Below are 21,027 nucleotides of genomic sequence, written 5' to 3'. Positions count from 1 at the left end.
TTCTCAGCTGAAGCTGTATTTGAAAGCATGAAGAAATATATTTGGGTGTCATCAGCATATTGATAACACCCAGCCCCATGCCTCTGGATGATCCCCAGGAATTCAAGAGATTCCTGGGAACTTGAGTTTTGTGAGAAAGGCTATGAATCACTAACACAGATATCTCTGCACCCTTAATAAATAATATCATGCAAGACTCTCTGCAGAAAGTTTAGACAGGGAGAAGGAGAGACATTAAGCATCACTGACAAACTGACCCATGGGTGATTCTGAAACCATTATAGTATATTCCCATTAGCTTGAACCTAAAATTTGGTATTAGTCCAAGGAACTTCAATTACATCACAAATCTGAACACTTTTCACATTTCCTCCCCACTCAAAACTAAGAAGTCTCCAAATAATATTACAAATGGATATATTTTCCTCCACTAGGTAAAAACGTAAAGCCTGGTACAGATATGATTTGAGGCATCATGAGTTCCCAACTTCTCTGTACAAAACTGAAAGGTGCCACACGACTTTCAGCTACGCTGTGGGAAAGGTAATGGAAGAAAGGCACTCAGGAAAACATATCATTTCTTTAAAAATGGCACAGAAAGGTATGAGTATAATGCAGAAACATCATTTACTGATTGTAAAATGATGACAGTATTTAAACTATTAGCATACTTCCTAACAGACTAAAGTTCTAAAAACTGATGCACATGTTGCCTAGACCTGTTATACAGGTTTATTATAAAAATCACTGTTTAGTATAAAAACCTGAAACTGGGACATCTGAGGACCTTCTGAGACTCAAAAGTTCCTCAATTCCCATGACATTTACCTCATGACAGAGACCAGTACTGCAGCACAGACCAAAACAAGTCACAAACAGAGCAAAACATTGAATCTGAGAGTGCTACAATCTCTTTGGGCCTGATGCTGGGTGTCTGGTACTAGCAGGGAAAAAAAGCAAATAACTATGCTGGGAAAATCCAAGGTCATTTACTTGTAACACTGTGGGATTAATATAATATTGAAGTGCAAATATGCCCACAAATGTATGTGAAGGGCATTAATGAATGAATAGTAGGTTAAATTGCATATCTGCATGGATACCTAAACGGATTCAATTCTTTAATTAAAAATCCTTTCAGTAATCATGGATGACCTAACTTGTCCAAAATTGATAATTTTACACTCTGAACTGCAAAGTAAGATCACTGGGGCCTTAGAAAATAAATGGCGATGTTTATAGATACATCTGTAAAGCTTAATGAGACTTTTAACAAATCTCAAACTTGTAGGTTCAACCAGCAAAGAAATCTCATTTTGTGAAGAAAGGCTAATGAGCAGAATTTCTGCATGAGTGAAACACAGTTGATATATGAGAGAAACACAACATTTATGCATGGTATTTGCTGGCATGTATAGTCACCCTTTGCTAGTGATTATCATACCCAGCTGTCAAGTTCAACTAGACAGCAAGCTAATGTTTGTGGAGAATGCATGGCGAAAACAGATTTCAATACTGTATATTCCCTAATCATCACACAGCACATTCACAAGAGTTTCCTAAAAATGCTCAATTCATCTTTTCTATCTGTAACAAAAAAAATATTACAAGACGTTTCAGATATAACAAAAGCAGAGGCGATTTAAATAGTCCTGCACATAAATTGGATGACTGTAGAGTCACACTCAGAAGAGTATTTGATGTTACACACTACATTTCCACCTAAGTCTTGCCATAAACTATGGCTTTCCTATCCCAGTTGTTACTTTCCCACTTAGTTCTTCTTGACCTCCCTCCCTAACAAATGGGATGTGGTGGAGGGGGGGGGGGAGAGAGAAAAGTGTACACACTTGAGGTTTGGCAATGTAGAAGAGGTATGTACGCATTAGGTCATTCATTGGCCAAAAGCAACCCATTGTGTCAATAGTTCTCCTTCCCTGACAAAGAAATAATAGAAGAGAAAGGAAGCACAAGAATTATTTAGAATTCTTATTCCAAAGCAGAAGGTAGAGAAAGGTGTGTGAATGAAAACAGGAAAGAACAGAATTGTAATTTTCTTAACTGCTGTCAACTGAACCCCAACTCATGAAGACCTTGCGGATAGAATATATCAAAGCCCCCCTCCCCCGTCCTCCAACGCTTTCCTTAGGTCTTGTAAATTCATATTTGTGACCTCCCTAATTGAGTTTATCCATCAAGCTTGTGATATTCCTCTCTTTCTACTTCCCACCATTTTTCCCTGCTTTACTGTATTTTCTAATGAGGTGTGTTCTCTCCTGATACTGTATGCCAAAAGTATGACAGCCTCATTTTGATCATCTTGGCTTCCAGGGAGACTTCAGGCTTCATCTGTTCAACAGCCGTTTGTCTTTTTGGATGTTCATGGTACTCTTAGCCCTCTTCTCCAACACCACATCTCAAATGAGTTTATTTTCTTCCTCCTATCTGTTTTCTTCACTCTCCAGCTCTCACACCCATACATGGTGATGGGAAATACAATGCAATTTTAGACACTGTCTATTTTAAACACTTCTGTCTTACTTGGTTGGTAGCTGGAGACCACTTGGACCCACCAAGATGACTAGGTTGTATCTGAGGGCTGTACGTAGCTCACTCTTGGTATACATTGTCATTGAGCAGGACAAATGAATTTCAGCGCTCCTTCCTGCATGTCTATATGGCAGCTGTTTCTCTCTGGGGCTGTCTCATACACACACATCCCACAATCCCAAAGGCAGAGCAACTAAAGTAAGAATTGCTAGGTCCAACGTTTTGCTATGGTGAGAAAGCATGTAATGCTGGAACTGCATGTAAGGGTACTATGGTGAGATAGAATATAATGACCTCCGTCTATGTGTGGAATACACACATGCATGCATACAAATATATGCTCTCAGAAATGTATGACAGCACCATAGGAAAGTAGGTTCAAGGCAGCTTTGTGAACATAGTTATGCATGTTTCTAAAATACATGTCTCTATGATTTAATCATCATTATGTATTTTTTTAAAAAAAACACTTTAAACTGAGTGCCTTAATCTTGTGTATTTTCTGACCCCAATAAGAATTACAATGTATGTCATGATATTAAAATGCCCTAGGCTCACAGTAGTATTTGTTGATGCAGAACAACCAGAGCCAGAAAGTATGGGTCTGCATGAGACAGAGCATTTGTTTTGAGTAGCTCTCATCCTTCCCTGTCGCCTGCGCCCAAACGTAACCAGCAGAACTACAATAGATCTGTTGGGGCAATTTTTGCCCCAGCCATTTTTTTGTTCAAATAAAAAAACTATACACTACAGGTAACTGAAACTTTGGTATACTATTTACAGTTTTTCAAGCAACTATGTTGTAAAATGCCTACCATATAGGTCTAGTTCTATGGGATTTCTGTAACAAAAGGCAACTCTGTAAAACTAAAATATTCCACCCTTGTGGATGAGGATTAAATACAGATTTTAGTATCCTGTTTTTTACCAAATGGTGTGTTTGCCTGTTATAAATATTTATACAAATATTTATATTATTTCCATTCATTTTAATTCTCTAGAGAATCTACCTAAAATGCAATTATCAAGGAAACTCTTTGACAAAACTGCCATCTAGTGTACATTCTCTGAACATTAGCCATCTAGTGTACTTGGTCACTGCACTCAGGTACTGCAGTTTTTTGTTATTGATAACTGCCTTCCAGTTGACTTTGACCCATAGCAACCTATGAATGAGAGACCTTCAAGTCATCCTATCCTCAACAGCCCTACTCAGCTCCTGCAGATTCATGGCTATCATTTCTTTGATTGAATCTATCCAACTGGAATGCGGTCTTCCTCTTTTCCTAATTCCCCTTCACTTTACCAAGAATTATAGACTTTTCTAGTGAGTCCTCTCTTTTCATTATATGACAAAATATGACAGTCTCAGCTTAGTCATCTTTGCTGCACACAGCCATATTGATCTATTAGTAAAAAAATGTAAAAGGGGAAGTTTTTTTTTTATGACTAAGTAAAGTACTGAAAAAACTTCTGAATTATTCAAGTGTTACAAGTGGCTGGCTCTACCAAAGCTTGTTCAGCTCCTCATTTCACAGAGGGTAACATCTGGGAGAGAATATAGTGCAGTTGCTGAGGAGACCAGTAGAAACTGGACAAGTTAGTTCCAGGGCCTAGTTAAGGGGAAAGAGAAACCTGTGGCCTTTCACATATGGTTAAACTGCAACTTTCTTCAGTCCTTGTTAACATTTAAAATGGTGTGGATGATGGAATTTAACAACACTTGAAGAGCCACAGGTCACTTATCCCAGTAGCGCAATAATAGATGCACCAACTAAGAGCCAATGAACATCCAGCTAATTCTTCAAGTAAGAATGTCTCTCTCTCTGTCATCACAGAGGATATTGGGAATGACATTCCTTCACTTCTTTCCTTTATGGTTAAAAGCACTTTGAGGTGAATTTATCCAGTTGCCCACAAAAACCACTAGCCTGGTCAAGCATATCTTTGAGTGTAGAAGTTTCCAGGTTCAATCTTTGGTATCTCCAGATAAAAACAAAACAGAAATGGGCCAGCACCACGATGAGGAAAAAATGAAGTTTTAAACTCCAAGACCTAAAATGAAAATTTCCCCTTTCTTCAGCATTTGGAGTTTCTTTCACAATTCTTCTTGCCAATTTAAAATCCTTCAAGCAACAGGGCAAGGAAAGGCCTCTGCCTGAGAATAGCCAGAGTAGACCATACAGAGCACAGTTTGACCCAGTATCAGGCAACTCTTTTCCAATGAGGCAGACAGTTCCTCCATAAACCAAAGGCAACATGGAAAATGGCCTTGCATGTGCTTAAAGTGTCATTACTATTGAATTTAAAAGGCAAACTTGACCGATGATGGGATGTTACTGTATGGAAGTCTAATTTCATCCACTATGTTATGCTGCCATCTAGTGAAAAGTCACTCAACAAATACACCAAAATATTATTGCACAGAACAATGCTATATGATTAAAAAAGAATGGTACAAAAGTAAAGTTGTTCTTATTTGGTTTTACACCATTAATTTTCAATCACCCTGTATGTAGAGTGGGCCCTTTAGATTCACAGGAGTTTGGTTCCAGGACATTTCATGGATATTAAAATATACGGATGATCATGCCTCATATTAAGTGGCAGCAATGTGAATGCACACACACTTCAGAATGTTCACATCCACATCCCCGCTATTTAATAATATGGAGTGTGACAATCCAGTTGGTTATATTTGCAGATCTGGAGCTGTGGATCCAGAGTGCCCACTGTACTAACTTTGGAAACAGGTAACAATTAAAGCAGATCTCAAAATACAAGTTCCAACTATCAGTCCCACTAGGAAACCCTGCAAAAGAAAATCTGTCACATGAAAACTGCTCATCTTAGAAAAAGCAAACCCTTCTCTCAATGACACATTTTTTAAAAAAGTTTTTATCAAACTCGCTTATGCAATTTCCTAGCTCATTCCTGTGATCAATGAAAGCCACTTAAGGAAGCAATGAACAGTTCATAAATTGCCTTGGCAGTTTAAACCACGGGCAAAAAGGAAAAACAAAAGGCTGATGGTCCTGGTAGCTTTTAGAGAAGCTCTCATATGTTGCTGTGGAGGTTATCCCATGATGCACTTGGAAAATGGGGGAAATCTAATGTGGTACAGTCAGTTAAAATGGCAGACTAGAACTTGGGACATCCAAATCCTTGTTCCCACCGAATCATGATAGTCACTCTCTCTCAGCCTGATCTATCCTACAGGATTACTGGAATGATAAAGTGGAGAAACTTCTATGATGTCTTGATCACAGTGAATGAAACACAAGATACAAATGTAGCTATATATATTCCTAAGACTCTGATATTCTTTTGTAAATAGGAACAGGTCAAAGCAAGGATTTGCAAAATGTGACTTCTTTATATTGTTGGAGTGCAACTATGGCAAGCTTAACAAATGGTAAAGGATGATGGGAGCTGTAATCTAACAACATATCAAGGTCTGTATGTTTTCGGTCCCTAGTTTAAAATGTGATTTGTGGTACCATACAAAAGGATATTAAAATTGCAAGTGTGCATGTGTGTCATCCCTTGAGTACATGCTGTTTAGACAGTCATATTCTAGCTATTATAAGTAAGTAATTAGTAATTTTTAATGCAACAGAGACGGGTTTTCCATTTCAATTTGAATGTAGCAAACACTCTGCTGAAGTGTGCGTTAAGAACATTTGAGAATGGCTTGGTAACAGTACTGAAGACTGGCAATCAAACAAGGAAAAACATGAGCCTAAATTTCTGGATGTTCCAATTAGTTATATGCATTCAATTTTCATTACATATCTGAAATACTTTTTTCTGGACTATAACACAATGACCAAAACCTGGAATTATTTCGTAAAGAGAACTCAATAAAATCTTGAAACATATCTCAAGGACCTAAAAACATGAGTACTCACCTGGGAAAATATATTTGCTGTTGGAGCAACTCTGCTGTCAACAATGCTGTATAGTATGGCTAACATTCTGTCAAGGGGGAATGGCTTTGGTCCAAGAAGATGATTGCTGGTCTGAAAAAAAAATACATTTAATCAATGTTTTTTTCTTTTTATGTAAAAAACTGGGATATTATTATATTTCAAGTTGTCAGGTATCAATACGTTTTTGCACTGTCTTCTCAGAAGTTCCAGAAAATTTCATGGGATCTAGAGAACTGTATGTAGGCTTGTGGGCTTATTTTCCTATCTTGGCTGCATCCGCACTGCAGAAATAATCCAGTTTGACACCACGTTAACTGACATGGCTCAATGCTATGGAATTCTGGGATTTTTAGTTTTGTGAGATATTTAGCCTTCTCTGTCAGAATGCTCTGGTGCCACAACAAACTAAAGTTCCCAAAATTCCATAGCCAAGCGCCCCAGCCACCTCACTGCCATTTATCATCCTACTTGTGAGTAAGACAATACAGAGGCACTGAGGGAGAGGACTGATGTTTTAATCTATTTTCCATTACATTTTAGAACGTCATAGACCCACAATATGCATAAAAAGCCTCTTAACAAGCTAGTAAACCCCTCAGAAGAAACGTAGAACCAGCATTTTAGCTACATGATTTTAAAAAATCCCAAAGAAAAACCTGAATCCTAGGGGTAGTCTCAACTAGAGAACCATTAAATCAATGGGATATACAAGCATTATCCACTGCTTCAATGGTTGTTATGTACTACTAATATTATTCAAGCCATAGTTTTTTGAATATCTTTATAAACCAGACTGAGTGAGCGACTGATTGCAAGAATTTCATCCCATTATTCTATGAATCTAGGTCTCATTTCCTTTCTCATTGGATTCTTGGAGGACCATAGTGGGGAGAAAATCTATCAGCATCCTTTCAAATTTTATTGTTTAAATAAAACAAGAAACTCGGTATAGTTGAACTGCAAAATCTAAAACAGTATAGCCTTAAATCCAATTGCTAATCCCAACTAGGTAGACAGACTGAATCAAATAATTGATTTACCAATTAGAATTTGATTCAATGGCTCTATTCTAGTTGGGGCCTGCAATTGGACTTAGACAACAACCTCCTAATGCCTGCGTCAGAAAGGGGAGTATGTGAATGGGATGCTTGTGTACTTAATGATTTAGCAGCAAAACTAATTTAGTTTTAGATGCAAGAAAGCCCATGGAATAAATACTAAAATTATCCAAGAGACAAATATAGTTTTATGTGAAGGACTCTGTGCATATGTTAGTAGTAGTTTGGATCTGGACTTTGTCTTAGCAGTTTCCATTTCAAAGAAACAAGCTACAGCTACAGATTTATTTATTTATTTATTTATTTGCCTCTCCAGCAATGAAAGTGTTGCAGCAGAAACAAAGTTCACATTGTACATGCAACTGTTTTACACCAATGAATGTTACATTCTGTCATGATCATATTGCATGGGAATTTCTGACTATCATGAAAATTTATTTTTATAAACTCATTTGTTTGTTTCCCCAGACATTTAAAATCTTCATTATTTTAATCCGTATTAGTTTTTGATATTGATGTAAATTCCTAATTCAATTTCATAGGTGTCTTTTTCTTTAAAAAAATACTCTGACTATATTACAAATAAAATATACAAAAGTTAAACACATATTTTAAAAAAAAGAAAGATGAATACCTTTTCATGTTTCTTCTGAAAATTCATCTTCCTAATTTTTCCATGATGCTGGAAATGAAAAGAAGCAGGAGTGAAATAGCAAATTTATAACAATACATAATTATGGAGGTTGAAAACACTACTGAATAGTTCACAATTGGGAGAATGATGAAGAACTACTATACTCTTCAATAAATATGTACCATGGTTTATTTATTTATTACCCATGGCCTGGAACACATGGGCCAAATAAGGTGGCTTCCAGCTCCTTTGGGAGTGTAGTGTTCAAATGATGCATGTCCCCAAAGTGGCCGGAAGCTTCTTCCACGCCACCTGAGAGAGTCCAGTGGAAATAATCCAGCTCCTGGCAGCACCAGCTTGGAACTGCAGCAGCTTTGGAAGCAGGCTGTGCAGTTGCCGCAGTCCAGGCACCATCATGGTCAGATCAGCCAGAGGTCGCTCCTACAGCACTGTCTACTTCAGCCCCTTGAGCTTTATTTAAACAATAACACATCTGAAACTGAGGTCCCAATTTGGCATACCTGTGGCATGTTAATAATACATACTGTTGGCAATGATATATCACCGTTTACAAAAGTGACTTAAAAACAATAAAAAGCAATTGTGTATCCAACAAATAATTACCCACAGCTTGTTCAGAAAAAAATAATTCCTATTATTACTGAAACACAGTATTCTTTCGCTTCCTACTATCAGAACAGCTACAAAAAGATTTGAGGGAAATAACATCACTTTTGATCAACTGACAATTGCTCTTCCTTTAAAATGCCGCCAGCCTTTTCCTGCTTCCTTATGAAAACCAAGCAGAAGAAAAAACTGTTTTAGCTACACAGGAATAAACACCTCAGCAATTCCAGGCCCTGTTCAAAATAGCAGCTGAGAGGAGTAATTACCCTGAAGTGTTGTTGCCAAGCAACTACAAGTAGCATCCCACTTCTCAACTGGGGAGTATTTCTTCAGACTTTGATAAATGATTATTTTTTTAAAATGTTGCTGAGTTTTTTATTATAATAAAGACTGAAGAGTGAAAAATATAAAAAATGGAAGAAGGGGTTTTATATCACTATTAATATTAATTTATACCCTGCCTTTCACCCACTTATGGCAGCAAACAACAAATTGAAACAATATAATTTAAAAACAATACAACAGCATTAAAATGTATAAATATAAAATTTGAAAAACAATTAAACAACTTTAAAAGTTAAAATGGCTATGCATTAAAATGTAAAATGTGTTAAAAACTTTAAACAACAACAAGAAGTTTTATTTATATCCTGCCCCTTCCAAAAAAGGATCTAGGTGGGTTACAATAAATAACATAATACAATACATAACACATACATAACTAAAAATTACATAATCCCCTTATCCTCTTATCTTAAAACTAAATAACAACAATATAAAATGACAACACTATAAAATACAATTAAAATTAATGAAAATAAACCTAATTAAGGTGAGACGACTTGGGGCAATCAAGGGCAATTCATATCAACATAGCGGGAAGGTCAGTCATGGAAGGCCTGCTGGAAGAGATCCATCTTGATCACTTTTTTAAAGGCGTCAAGAGTGGTGTTATGTCGGATCTCCTCCGGCAGCCCATTCCATAATTTAGGAGTGGCAGATGAGAAGGCCCTCTGGGTAACCGCTGCCAATCTGGTCTTCTCATCTGACCTGAGTGTGTGGAGTGAATTGTATGGAGGAAAGCGTTCTTGCAAATATGCTGGACCCAAGCCATGAAGGGTTTTAAAGGTTATAACCAAGTCTGTACTGTGCCCGGAAACTAATAGACAGCCAGTGGAGAGATTTTAGTCATCAGTCGGGGAGGGCGACACATAGACCACAATAGTGTCACAGAATCACAGAATCCTGATTGGAAGAGACCTCAGAAGGGGATCAAACACAGACCTGAGTGAACGAGTCCAAATCAGGCGAAGCAGAATGTGGAGAGCAAGGGAGCATGAGCAGAGGCCTTTCAGCTAGAGACTCATGGTGCAGAGAGACAGGTGCTGCCTGTCGTTCGGTACATGTCATAGTTGATGGACAAGGTCTTGAAGATGGGGCTGACTAAAGAATCACTGAACCGATAGAAGAACTGTGAGGGATCTTAGGAACCTCACAGACATAGTGCTGGAGGTGGTATTCTGGGTCAACCAGAATATAATAAATGCCTGTCTCCCAATCAAACAAGTCATGCTGGACCCGGTCTGGGCTTCAGATACGTTCGATGTTGGTACCAACATAGAATCGAGGGTCCAATTCATGTAAACGGTCAGTACCGTAGTGGAAATCAGCTTCAGAATGGTAAGCTAGAGAAGCCGATAGGCGATCGCAGACTCAAACATGTGGAAAGAGGGATCTGGTAGCCAAATGTAGCAAGAGAAGCCTTGGAGAAGGGAACTTGCCCTCAGAGACCAAAGCAACCTGAGTCTCGACAAGTGGAAGTACAGGTGCAGGAGATGTAGGCTTATCAGATGGTTGGTCACCTGACCTGGTCACCTTTTTAGTAGAGGAATGGGAGGAAGAACGCTTGTGTTCCTTCTTCTTATCTGCCTTTTCTCCCTTCTCAATGACCTTCTTAGAAAGCTTGGAAGTAAACTTGGTGACAACCGAAAAAGATTTCTGCTTTTTTGCAGGGGATCCTCAGGTTCGGTGACCTCAGTCAAAAGGAAAGGATCAGATTTGGGTCGACGTTTTGTCCATGATGGTTCATGGCTCAATCTTGAGGAACTCAGACGAGCAACATCATTCTGATGGCCAGACTCCATTGTCGATGGTCACCTATGAGGTGGAGACTCCGGAGGGACCAAGACAGTAATGGAGCTACATGAATTTTCAAGGCCCTCTCATACAATAATGACTGCAGGCAGGAGAGCTGATATTTTCTGGCCTGAGGGATAGTCCCTGAAGTGGGCGCAGGTCTTCATGTTGTGCCCCTCACCCAGGCAGAGCAAACTACTAGAGTGTTATTCTTCCCATGGGATTTTTGCGCCACACTCATCACACCTCTTAAAAGACATAAATTGAGAGGCCATATTGCCAGCCCAAGATCAAATCTTCATCTAACAAGGTCCAAATCACAAAACAGAGAGTAGTCAAAGTGAAATTGAGTCAAAGCCAGAAAAAACTCTACGTCAATGCCAAAAACCAAGAGAAAGCTGAAATCCAAAGCCAAAAATCTGATATCACCGATATCACAAATTGATGAGCGATTCATATTTTTGGACAGATTATGTCAAAGAGAAAAAGCATAATTACCTTAACGAAGAATCTCTTATCTGTCCTGGCAGGGTTATAAGAAGCAAGATATGCAGCTATTAGAAGGAACTTCGAGTAGTATGGAAGCTCTACATGAGCATGGGCTGACAGTCCTAGAAATAAATAGATTAAAAAGCCATTTTGAATCTGACAAACTTAAAAATGAATATTGTTCTCACCCCATTGGAGGGGGGGGGGTGAACATAACTGTTCAGTTTCCTTAAGCTATTGGCATATTTGCAAATATTCACTAAACAACAGCACGTGAATTGCTCTCAGTTGCAGAGATATTTTACCATCGATAGTTGACAGTACAGAACTACTGCATCCACATATACCTTTTAGTTGTCCAGGCTCTCCATTATCTTGCTGCAATCGTTCCCACTGGGAGCTGAAAGATAAGGTATTTATTTATTTGTTTGTTTAGACTATTTATACCCTGCTCCTCAGCCATAAAGGCTCTCAGAGTGGCTTACAGATTACTAATGTAACAGTTTCTTTCCCTCAGGTTTATAATTCAAAATCACATGACGTGAAAGGAGAAGGGAATGGCACTGTGGAAAAGGCAGCCTTTAAAAGTAATAGATATGTCATACTTAAAAGCAAGGACTCTTATACACTCCAATTTCAATAGCTGAATATATTTCTGTTACCTTTCAATATTAAGGAATAAGGCAATTAAACAGTGTTACGACATGATGATACACAGGTCATGACCATTATATATTGATACCACCAACTATTTCTTCTTTTTCCCTAGATTCAAGAAAGCTGTTTCCATTCTAAACCAGTGACTTCTCATCAGTAATGAACTGGATGAGAACAAACAAAATGAAGCTTAATTCAGTAAATTTGGAGAATTTTATGAAGGGCTGCCCTTCAAACCATTCAGAAACTTCAGTTGGCCTGAAGTGCCACAGACAGGCCATGTTATGACAGCTTTAAAGGCTACCAGTCTCTTTCTGTGCACAATTCAAGGTGCTAGTTATGTCCTATAACCTCTATAGACTTAGCTCAAAATTATCTGAAAGACCGTATCTTTCTATATGAACCTGCCTAGGCTCTAAGATTTTCAGGAGAGGTCACTCTCTCAGTCCAATCACCTTCTCAGGCACATTTGTGAGGAACATGAGAGAGATCCTTATCAGAAGTTGCTCTGTTGGACCCATCTCTCTGGAAAGGCTAAGATGGCTCCCCCTTTGCTGTCCTTCTTTCCTATTCCAACAAGCTTCAGAAACTAATTTCAAGGGATTTTAATAGCTTTTTAGCCTTTTATTTTTAATGACTTCATTTTTAAAGATTTCAATTCTATAAATAGTTTAGTTGCATTTTACAAATAATTCTATATGTTTTTATTTATGCCTTTGCATCTTTTTATCTATATTTGTTTTAATTTTTGTAAAGTGTATTGGGTTCTCATTCTGAAGGAACCCAACACAGAGATGCTATCAAGAGAGACATACAGAATTAGGTTAGGTTGATCAGTTTAGCTCTTTTGACTACTAACAAGTGGGGCACTGGCTAAATCTAACCCAAGGACAGCCTGGTCCTATCTGGTCTGCAGAAAATGGCTGCCACCAGATGGTTCATTAGAGAATAGTATAAGGAGCTCATAGTATCACCTGGGATCTCTCATTCAAAACTAGGTGCTCACTAAGTAATTCTAGGGAAAGCACTCCCTCTCATCTTCATTAATACACAGGTGCTACTTACTTATGACATAGACTTGTTGTAAACATTACTGAACTGAAGACTAGAAATTGCTTTGAATGATCAAAAACCATTTTGTATACCATTATTTGTCATGCTTGTTAAAGAACCCATATCAGGATTAAGCTTGTCAGGGACACAGGATGGAATGATCATCGCCACTACTAGGCAGCTATCCAACAGGTTCTATAGCTCTCACTTCATTACTTATGCATTTATTTACTGTAATAAATTTACTGTTATTGTATGAATGAGCCCTCCCATTATTAACAGCCCCATTCAGGCCTTGCAAACTCAGGGCCACAGCTTCCTTGACTGAGCCTATCCTTTTGTAATGCAGTCTTCCTCTTTACCTGCTGCCTTTGACTTTTGATGATTTTTTGTATTTTTGTCCAAACTAATTTACCCTGTTGGATATTTGAGGAGCAAAAGGGGAAGAAGAGAAACCCTTCACATGAGCAACTTTGGATGGGAATGCTCTACCAGTGGGAAGAAAACCAGTGCACAAGCCCATAAAACTCTCCAACTGTGGCCACTCCGCAAAAACAGTTACTAACCCTGTAAGGCTTTTCTAAACATAGACTGGATAAAGGTTAAGTCTGAATAAAACATGATTTTCAGGCACAATTGCTTATAGACATCATCTGACCAGATTAGGTTTCATTGGCAGAAAAAGCTAAATATGTTGCACAATATGATTTTAAAACTCTTTCAAATATTGATATTGTCTATAATTTTTTTAAAGAACATAAAAATAAAGCTAAATGTCTTATGAGTGAAATGATAAATATTAACTGCATGATCTCAAAAATTTTACTGGACAGCTGTTCTTCTATGCCTTGAAGTAATTTCTGATTTATGGTGATCCTAAGGCAATTCTATTGGCCTTACTATGAGGCTTAAAGAGCATGACTTGTCCAAGGCCATCCAGTAGGCTTCCACATTTGAACCCTGATCTGCCAGAGTTCTAGTCCAATATACAAGCCATTACACCATGCTCTATGCCGCACAGCACTGAACCACAGTAACATTTCTCTCTGTTAGTCAGCTTGCTCCTTGGTATACTATTTCTCTCTGTTCATAAACACTGATGGTCACAGTCTAAGTAAATAACCTTCCTATCAGGAAACATTAACAATACATATTAATTAAAAAGCATTCTTTTATTTCATATGCACACCTGAATAAGCCAGTAGATTTCTGTTAATGAAATCAACCAGATGTAAAAGGAATTACAGTGGACCCTTGTTATACGCTGGGGTTTGGTTCCAAGATCCCCCATGGATAACAAAATCAGTGGATGCTGAAGTCCCATTAAATATAATGAAATAGCAAAATAGTGTCCCTTATAAAAAATGGAAAATCAAGGTTTGATATTTGAAATGTATACTTTTTTTTAACATTTTCAAACCATGAATGCTTGAATCCATGTATAAAAAATCCGTGTATAAGAAGGGCCGACTGTATCTTGGACTAGTTTGTCCCCATAGGTCTTGTCAGAATGCATATGCAAGAAAATGTTATCAGTCAGATAAAGTTCATCTCTTTTTCAAAATCGCTCTCTCTCTCACACACATGCACAATTTGTGTCCAGTTAGATGACAAAATATATAAATCAGAAAATCAAACAGTAATTCAAACAAAGGGCCATAGATTTAAGCAAGCTTTAAAAACTCTTCCTGTTCTTAACAGAATGGGACATACAATAGAGAAAGATGTGTGTGATTAAACCCAAGAAAACTATTCCTCACCTCCATCTAGTTACTATTATGAGAATCACATTCTGAACATTTTCATTACTTAGTAGGAATAAACTATTATTAGAATTAAATAGATTTATAAGCCATGAGATTCTTTTTGGCAATAAAGAATATGATCTCCCACTGACTTGACAGTTTATACGAGTATCTTGAAATGCTGCTTTCAAAAAATAAAGAAAAGGGAACAATTACCTTGATATTTCCCTCAAATAAACAGTCTGCATAGCTTTCTTCAAGTGTGATTCAATATTTTTCCAAAGGCGACGTGTATCACGTTCATTTGCTGCAGTGCACACATATAAAAGAAGTATTAATTCAAGATGAATGCTCCAAGGTGCTTTAATCATGTAACAGATTTGGGGGGGGGTATTAAAAATAAGAAACACAACAGAAAAAGCAGCACAACATTTCTTTTGAGAGTCTGGATCTAAAGATATTTATATTATTGAACTATGGGACCAATCTTTATCACACTATAAATTAAAGTTGGGAATTGTGCAGTTTTCCAGATGTTGGAGACAACTGGCAGAATTTTTCACTACTGTCTATGCTGTCTAAGACTCATAGGACTTGAAATTCAATAGCATCTGGAGGGCCAAACAATCCCCATGCCTGATATAATGAAAGAATACTTGAAAATTCTTTGATAGCTCTCTCTCTCTCTCTCGTCTCCATCCTATTAGGTAACAAGGTTGTTCAGTCCTGCCCTTGATGTTCTTTTATGGGCTGATAAAACACAAATGCTACCCAATCATCTCACTGCAGTTAAAAAATTTGAAGTACTGTACCTATGGGCTCATCTACTTCCCATCACCATGTTCTCTCTCTATCATATCAACATTATTTTCATTTCCAGAGCTAACTGTTGCATAGTACAAGCCCACAAGGTACAAAATGGCCATGAAGAAATAACAGCAGGACAGAAACCCAAATAACTGACAGCAAAACCATTTAACAAAGGTTGCAAGCTGTGCTTTTGGGAGCCAAACCCAGCAAATTCCAAAAACTGAGAGGGAGGAAGAAAAGCACATGCACATGTGAGCCCAAAGATAAATTCTGGCTGTTTGAACCATGATACACATTCAGAAAACATTATGTCTCTGCCAGACTGACAGGAAATGTGCAATGATTCAGACCAAGAATGAGGATTCTCTGTACAGTTTGTATGACACTTACCCTCTCCCTGGACCACAGGCTCACAATATTTGGAAAAATTCAGTGCAGCCTAGAAAGTAACAGTAATAACCAGATTTAATATAATCTCATATTTGAAATCCCAATGTTCTTGGCATGTGAAAGGACTGACACATCATAGTGTTATAAGAGCTGCATCATAATTCTTTAACCCTATAAACAGCCTCACCACAACTGCAAGATAAGAAATCAGATGAGAATGAAATAAATGGACAGATGGATGGAAAGGTGTTTGCAGCAAGCTGGAAACAATGAAAACAATTCTGTCAGGCATGGAGAAACAGAAGAGTGGACTGCCAGAACTTTTTTGGAGGCTCAAGACAGATAGCCATGCTTTAAAATATACAAAGGCACGTTACAGACCGCCGAAAAGCGGCGGCCTGCACCCGCCCCTTTCCCCGCCGGATCAGGGCCTCAGTGGCCAGAGCCGCAGCCGCTGAGGCCCCGATCCGCTGCTTTCCAGGCCACGGGGAAGCGGCAAAAGGCCACTTCGCCGAGGCCTGGAAAGGGGTGTCCTTGGGGCTTCAAGCCCCAAGGATACCCCGCGGCGGCGGGGAGGAGAAAGGGGCCGCTTGGCACCTTTCTCCTCTGCGTCGCTGGGCGCAGCCATCTGAAGGCTGCGCCAGCAACGCAAGACCAGGAAGGAGCTCCGAAATGGAGCTCCTTCCGGGGTTGCGGAAAGGGCGCACTAGGCGCCCTCGCGCAGCCCCACTACGTCACAACCGCGCTGCCCCCGTTTAGAGGCAGTGCGGTCGTGATGTAGTAATGGCGGTGGCCATGTGAAACGGGCGCCACTATTTTGTGCGTGCTCTGCACGTCCTAGGGTTAGGGGCGTCCAGAAAGGATGCCCCTTTCTAACCCTAGCACGTGCGGAGCGCGCACTTTTAGGCCCATCTGTAACGGGCCTAAGTATTCCTCTCTTTTGTGAAAAGCATTGAAGTAAGGACTAGGAGGCATAGAGTTAGCGAAACCCAATATAAATTTTCAACATTACACATTATTATTTGGGTCTCTGAGGACATACATTTTAAAAAGCCCATTTTGTGGCATATGATGCCAAGACAAGGCTTGTCACCTTATGCAAATTCTTTTTGTAGTACTGAATGGCAATATATCAAGAATAGTGGTTTCAGGCACAGTGCCAATTTGCAGAATGCAATGACTATCTCTGACTGAACCCAAGTATTTGAAGCCTCAGAGTGCAACAATCCTTTGATTCCTCCCAGGGAAAGAGGTCTTTCACACTCCTAGGCAGCCAACAACTGAGATATTCAGAGAAGGAGGCCTCTCAACCTGCTCAATGAAGCCTTCCCTGTCTTGGCACTTACTAGGCAAGTTCTATTTAGAGGCTGCTGGCTTCTGCATCAGACCTAAGAGTTTCCACAAAGAGTATAGATCAGTGTTCCACATTCAGGGCTAGGTTGTAGGGACTGACTTCTAGCTGCAACCTCAAGTTGATAGATACAGGAAATATTAGTGATACATACTTGACCAAGTTATGATATTATTTCTTCCCAGTTTATCTAGCAATTGGGTCAAGCCACATTCCTTAGTAATCTAGTTCTATCACAGTGTCCCTGCCCATTTTACTCCAACGTTATGAAAGAAGTACATAACAAAAGTTACTATAGCAATAGCAATACTCAGTACATTTCTTTATTGCCTATCAGTGCATTTAAGCACTCGCTAAGCAGTTTACAATGTGTAAGCTAATTGCCCACAATAAGCTTGGTACTCATTTTAATGACCTTGGAAGGATACCAGGCTGAGTCAACCTTGGAGCCCCTGGCTGGTATCGAACTCACAACCTTGTAACTGTGAGTGAGTAGCTGCAGAACCGGCATTTAACCACTGTGCCACCAGGGCTCCTTTTTATTCATGTTTACAAGCCAGATGAATCAATGTCTCCCATTATTCCCCCCTTACTTCCTGCTGCAGATGCAAAGGATTCCACCTGTTACTTTCCAGATGCAGACAAAATGCTGCTGATCTTTAACTACAATTAAGAGACTAAAATCAAAGCACAGGTTTCTATGGTCATACTCTTCTGCATTCATTCCATCTCTCTTCCTGTTAAGTAGAACTCCACTGGCATCACACTGGGTTGCCAAAAACAAGGGCATGGTAAACAGCTTCAAAAGATGACAGTGTGTATTATATGTTATGACAGAAAACATGATTCTGTGAAAAGATGTTCAGGTCCAGCTTAGTACACCCAAGTCTGGTCTTCACTTCCCTTAACAAATTAGATCTGGTTTCTAAAAATTAGCACATTATAAACCTATATAAAACATTATCTGAATTCCGAAGCAAGATGTAAAACTATAACCACCATATTTATTAAGGAAAGCAATTAAGAGGTCCCTTACCAGATGTTGGAGTTCCTTCAGGTCCCTGCAGACAGGATAAAAGACTCCAAGTAGAATATTTATATATGCAGCATAAAAATCAGAAGAATATTCTGGAGGATGGTCATGGGACAGAATCTTTTGTAGATGTCCTGTTTAAATAAAAAGCAGCATGACCTTTTCTCTAAAACTGAAAAATGACTAATTAGTTTGCTACCTAAAAATTAAACAAAGAACTGGCAAACGTACACCTTCACAAGTAAAGGATAGAAGTGTTTCAATGAGAAAAATATTTGACTTCTGAGACTTTGAAGTCCAAATACTTAAAGTTGAAGTTAGTTGTGACGGAGCTGTTAAAAGACATACCACAGCTAGGCAAGGTGGCGATCCCAGCTCCCTGTCCCCTCTATGTCTAGTCATCACATCCTTGTGATGACACAAGACATTGGGGAGCCCCTGGGGCAATGGGGCTGATCCTTGTGTTCTCTCCTTGCTATTCAGAAGACTGCTGAGTGTACCATGGATGGCCAAAAAGACAACTAAGTCCTAGAACAGATCAAGCCTGAACTCTCCCTGGACGGCAAGATGACAAAACTGAGGCTGTTGTACCTTGACCACATCATGAGAAGACATGACTCATTAGAAAAGACAATAAAGCTAGAAAAGATAAAAGGAAGTAGGGAGAGAGGAAGACTGCATCTCAGATGTCTGGACTCAGTCAGGGAGACCATGGGCCTGGGTTTGCAGGACCTGAGCAGAGCAGTGGGGGATAGGATGTTTTGGAGATACCTCAGGCAAAGGGTCACCATGAGTTAGGGTCAACTTGAGGGCAGTTAACAACAAAAAAGGCACTAGAGCCTTCTGGCAAAGAATTATAAATACCTTTTTCTAAACTACCGATCCCAGAATTCCATAGGTCAGACCCATGGCAATTAAAATCAAATCATAATGCTACAACATAATACACATACATAATGGGTATGTGAAAGAGATATCAATGACACCTGTGAAATGTGAACAGAACAAACAAATACAGTGGACCCTTGTTATCCGCTGGGTTTTGGTTCCAGGAACCTCCGTGAATAACAAAATCTGTGTATGCTCAAGTCGCATTAAATACAATGGCATAGCAAAATGGTGTCCCTTATATAAAATGGAAAAAATCAAGATTTGATACTTGAAATTTATACTTTTTAAAAAATATTTTCAAGTCGTGTATGCTTGAAATCCGTGTATAAAAAATCCGTGGCTAAGGAGGGCCAACTGTAAATCAATTCAACTGTAAATCAATTCAGGATATGTAAGAAGAAAAAACTGAGTCAAGTATTTTTCTGGTGTATCAATCTTGGAATCAAAATAATTTCTGTAAGCAGTTTGACAGTCTGACTGCTCACAAAGGGAGGTAAGCAAGAACTCACTGCTCATGTGGAGTGATGGTGCTGAAGGACATCAAGAAGCTCTGTTCACCTGCTTCATCTGCACATCTCAGAGGAAGACCTAATGCCAGTCTCCAGTCAAAGGTCAACTCTTTCTAGAGCAGCCTTCTTCTTCAATGCTTGACTTCTAGGAATACACAGAACCAAGGCACTATGGGAAAGGTGCCTTGGGAACATGCTGTGCCTTTTCAATAGGCAATTTCCCAAACCACTCTTCTCATTGTGCCATGGCTCTGAGGTCCCCTAAAAGCTGGACATTGAAGAAATAAACTTTTCTAAAAGGAACTGATCATTGCCTGGAACTGTGCACTGGGTAATCTGGTACAGCAATGATGGTAGGGCATTCTACTTAACAGAACATGATGGGAACTCAGCAGGGACTGAAGAGATCAAAACTATTAATATCCCCATGGATACACTAATTTGGGAATTTAAATCAGACCACAACTCATCACTTACTGAATTTCTCTTCTGTGTCTTTCTTCTATCAGGTATAGACTCGGGGATAAGAACACAGTTCCCATTTCCCATTTGAATGAGTTTCTAATTAAGTAGTTGAGTGATTAGCCATTTAATTTAGGCCTTAATCTAAAGAGCCACATGCATATCTCACGTTGTTTTTTGGGTGCCAGCCAAAACGCTTATAGATGTATTACTTCCAGCTGTCCTGTTGTGATACTCTTTTATTTTTATTTTATTTTTTATTTTTTGCTAACATAAGCTCTCCTTCCGCTGCATAGATTGTTACTATTTTTCTATGTAAACCTTTGGTTTAACCTTTAGCATCTTGCTTTATATATTATTTTGTAAACTCAGTTGTATTTTATCATGTGGTTGTTTGTAGTATTAATGCTCTTTAATGCAGTTTCGACTGCCTCAGTATCCACTGACATCTCAGTTTAATAAGCTATAACAAAACAAATTGGAGCAATTATTTCTCCTTATAATTAGAACACAGTTTACATAGCACCAAGCCAGGCACTTTCCCCCCCTTTTATCTTGGTTCTTTCCTGCTTCGAAATAACTTGGTGATGCAGTACTGATCTACAGTAGTAAAAACACTGCTGAAAACCTGGTTGTGTCACATACATGCACCTGGAAAATGTAGATGAAAAGAATTCTAAGATTTAAACATTTTAACTTG

The 21,027-nt window shown here is 38.8% G+C and overlaps 1 protein-coding gene across 6 annotated transcripts in view; it reads right to left on the bottom strand.

Moving 5' to 3' along the window:
• The window catches only part of ORC5 (origin recognition complex subunit 5), a 92,154-nt gene that overhangs the window by 44,482 nt on the left and 26,645 nt on the right, over window positions 1–21,027 (bottom strand). For all 6 annotated transcript variants that reach the window (XM_042470274.1, XM_042470272.1, XM_042470275.1 and 3 more), the window contains 7 exons: window positions 18,469–18,599; window positions 16,082–16,130; window positions 15,098–15,188; window positions 11,774–11,826; window positions 11,436–11,548; window positions 8,175–8,222; window positions 6,462–6,572 (listed from right to left, as the gene is read on the bottom strand). In XM_042470274.1, the coding sequence (XP_042326208.1) occupies window positions 6,462–6,572; window positions 8,175–8,222; window positions 11,436–11,548; window positions 11,774–11,826; window positions 15,098–15,188; window positions 16,082–16,130; window positions 18,469–18,599 (596 nt within the window). The remainder of the gene's footprint in view (window positions 1–6,461; window positions 6,573–8,174; window positions 8,223–11,435; window positions 11,549–11,773; window positions 11,827–15,097; window positions 15,189–16,081; window positions 16,131–18,468; window positions 18,600–21,027) is intronic.

The sequence above is a fragment of the Sceloporus undulatus genome, chromosome 5, assembly GCF_019175285.1.
Source record: "Sceloporus undulatus isolate JIND9_A2432 ecotype Alabama chromosome 5, SceUnd_v1.1, whole genome shotgun sequence".
Classification (NCBI taxonomy): domain Eukaryota; kingdom Metazoa; phylum Chordata; class Lepidosauria; order Squamata; family Phrynosomatidae; genus Sceloporus; species Sceloporus undulatus.
The sequence above is the reverse complement of the archived record's forward strand: the minus strand, read 5'-3'. Positions and strand labels throughout refer to the sequence as shown.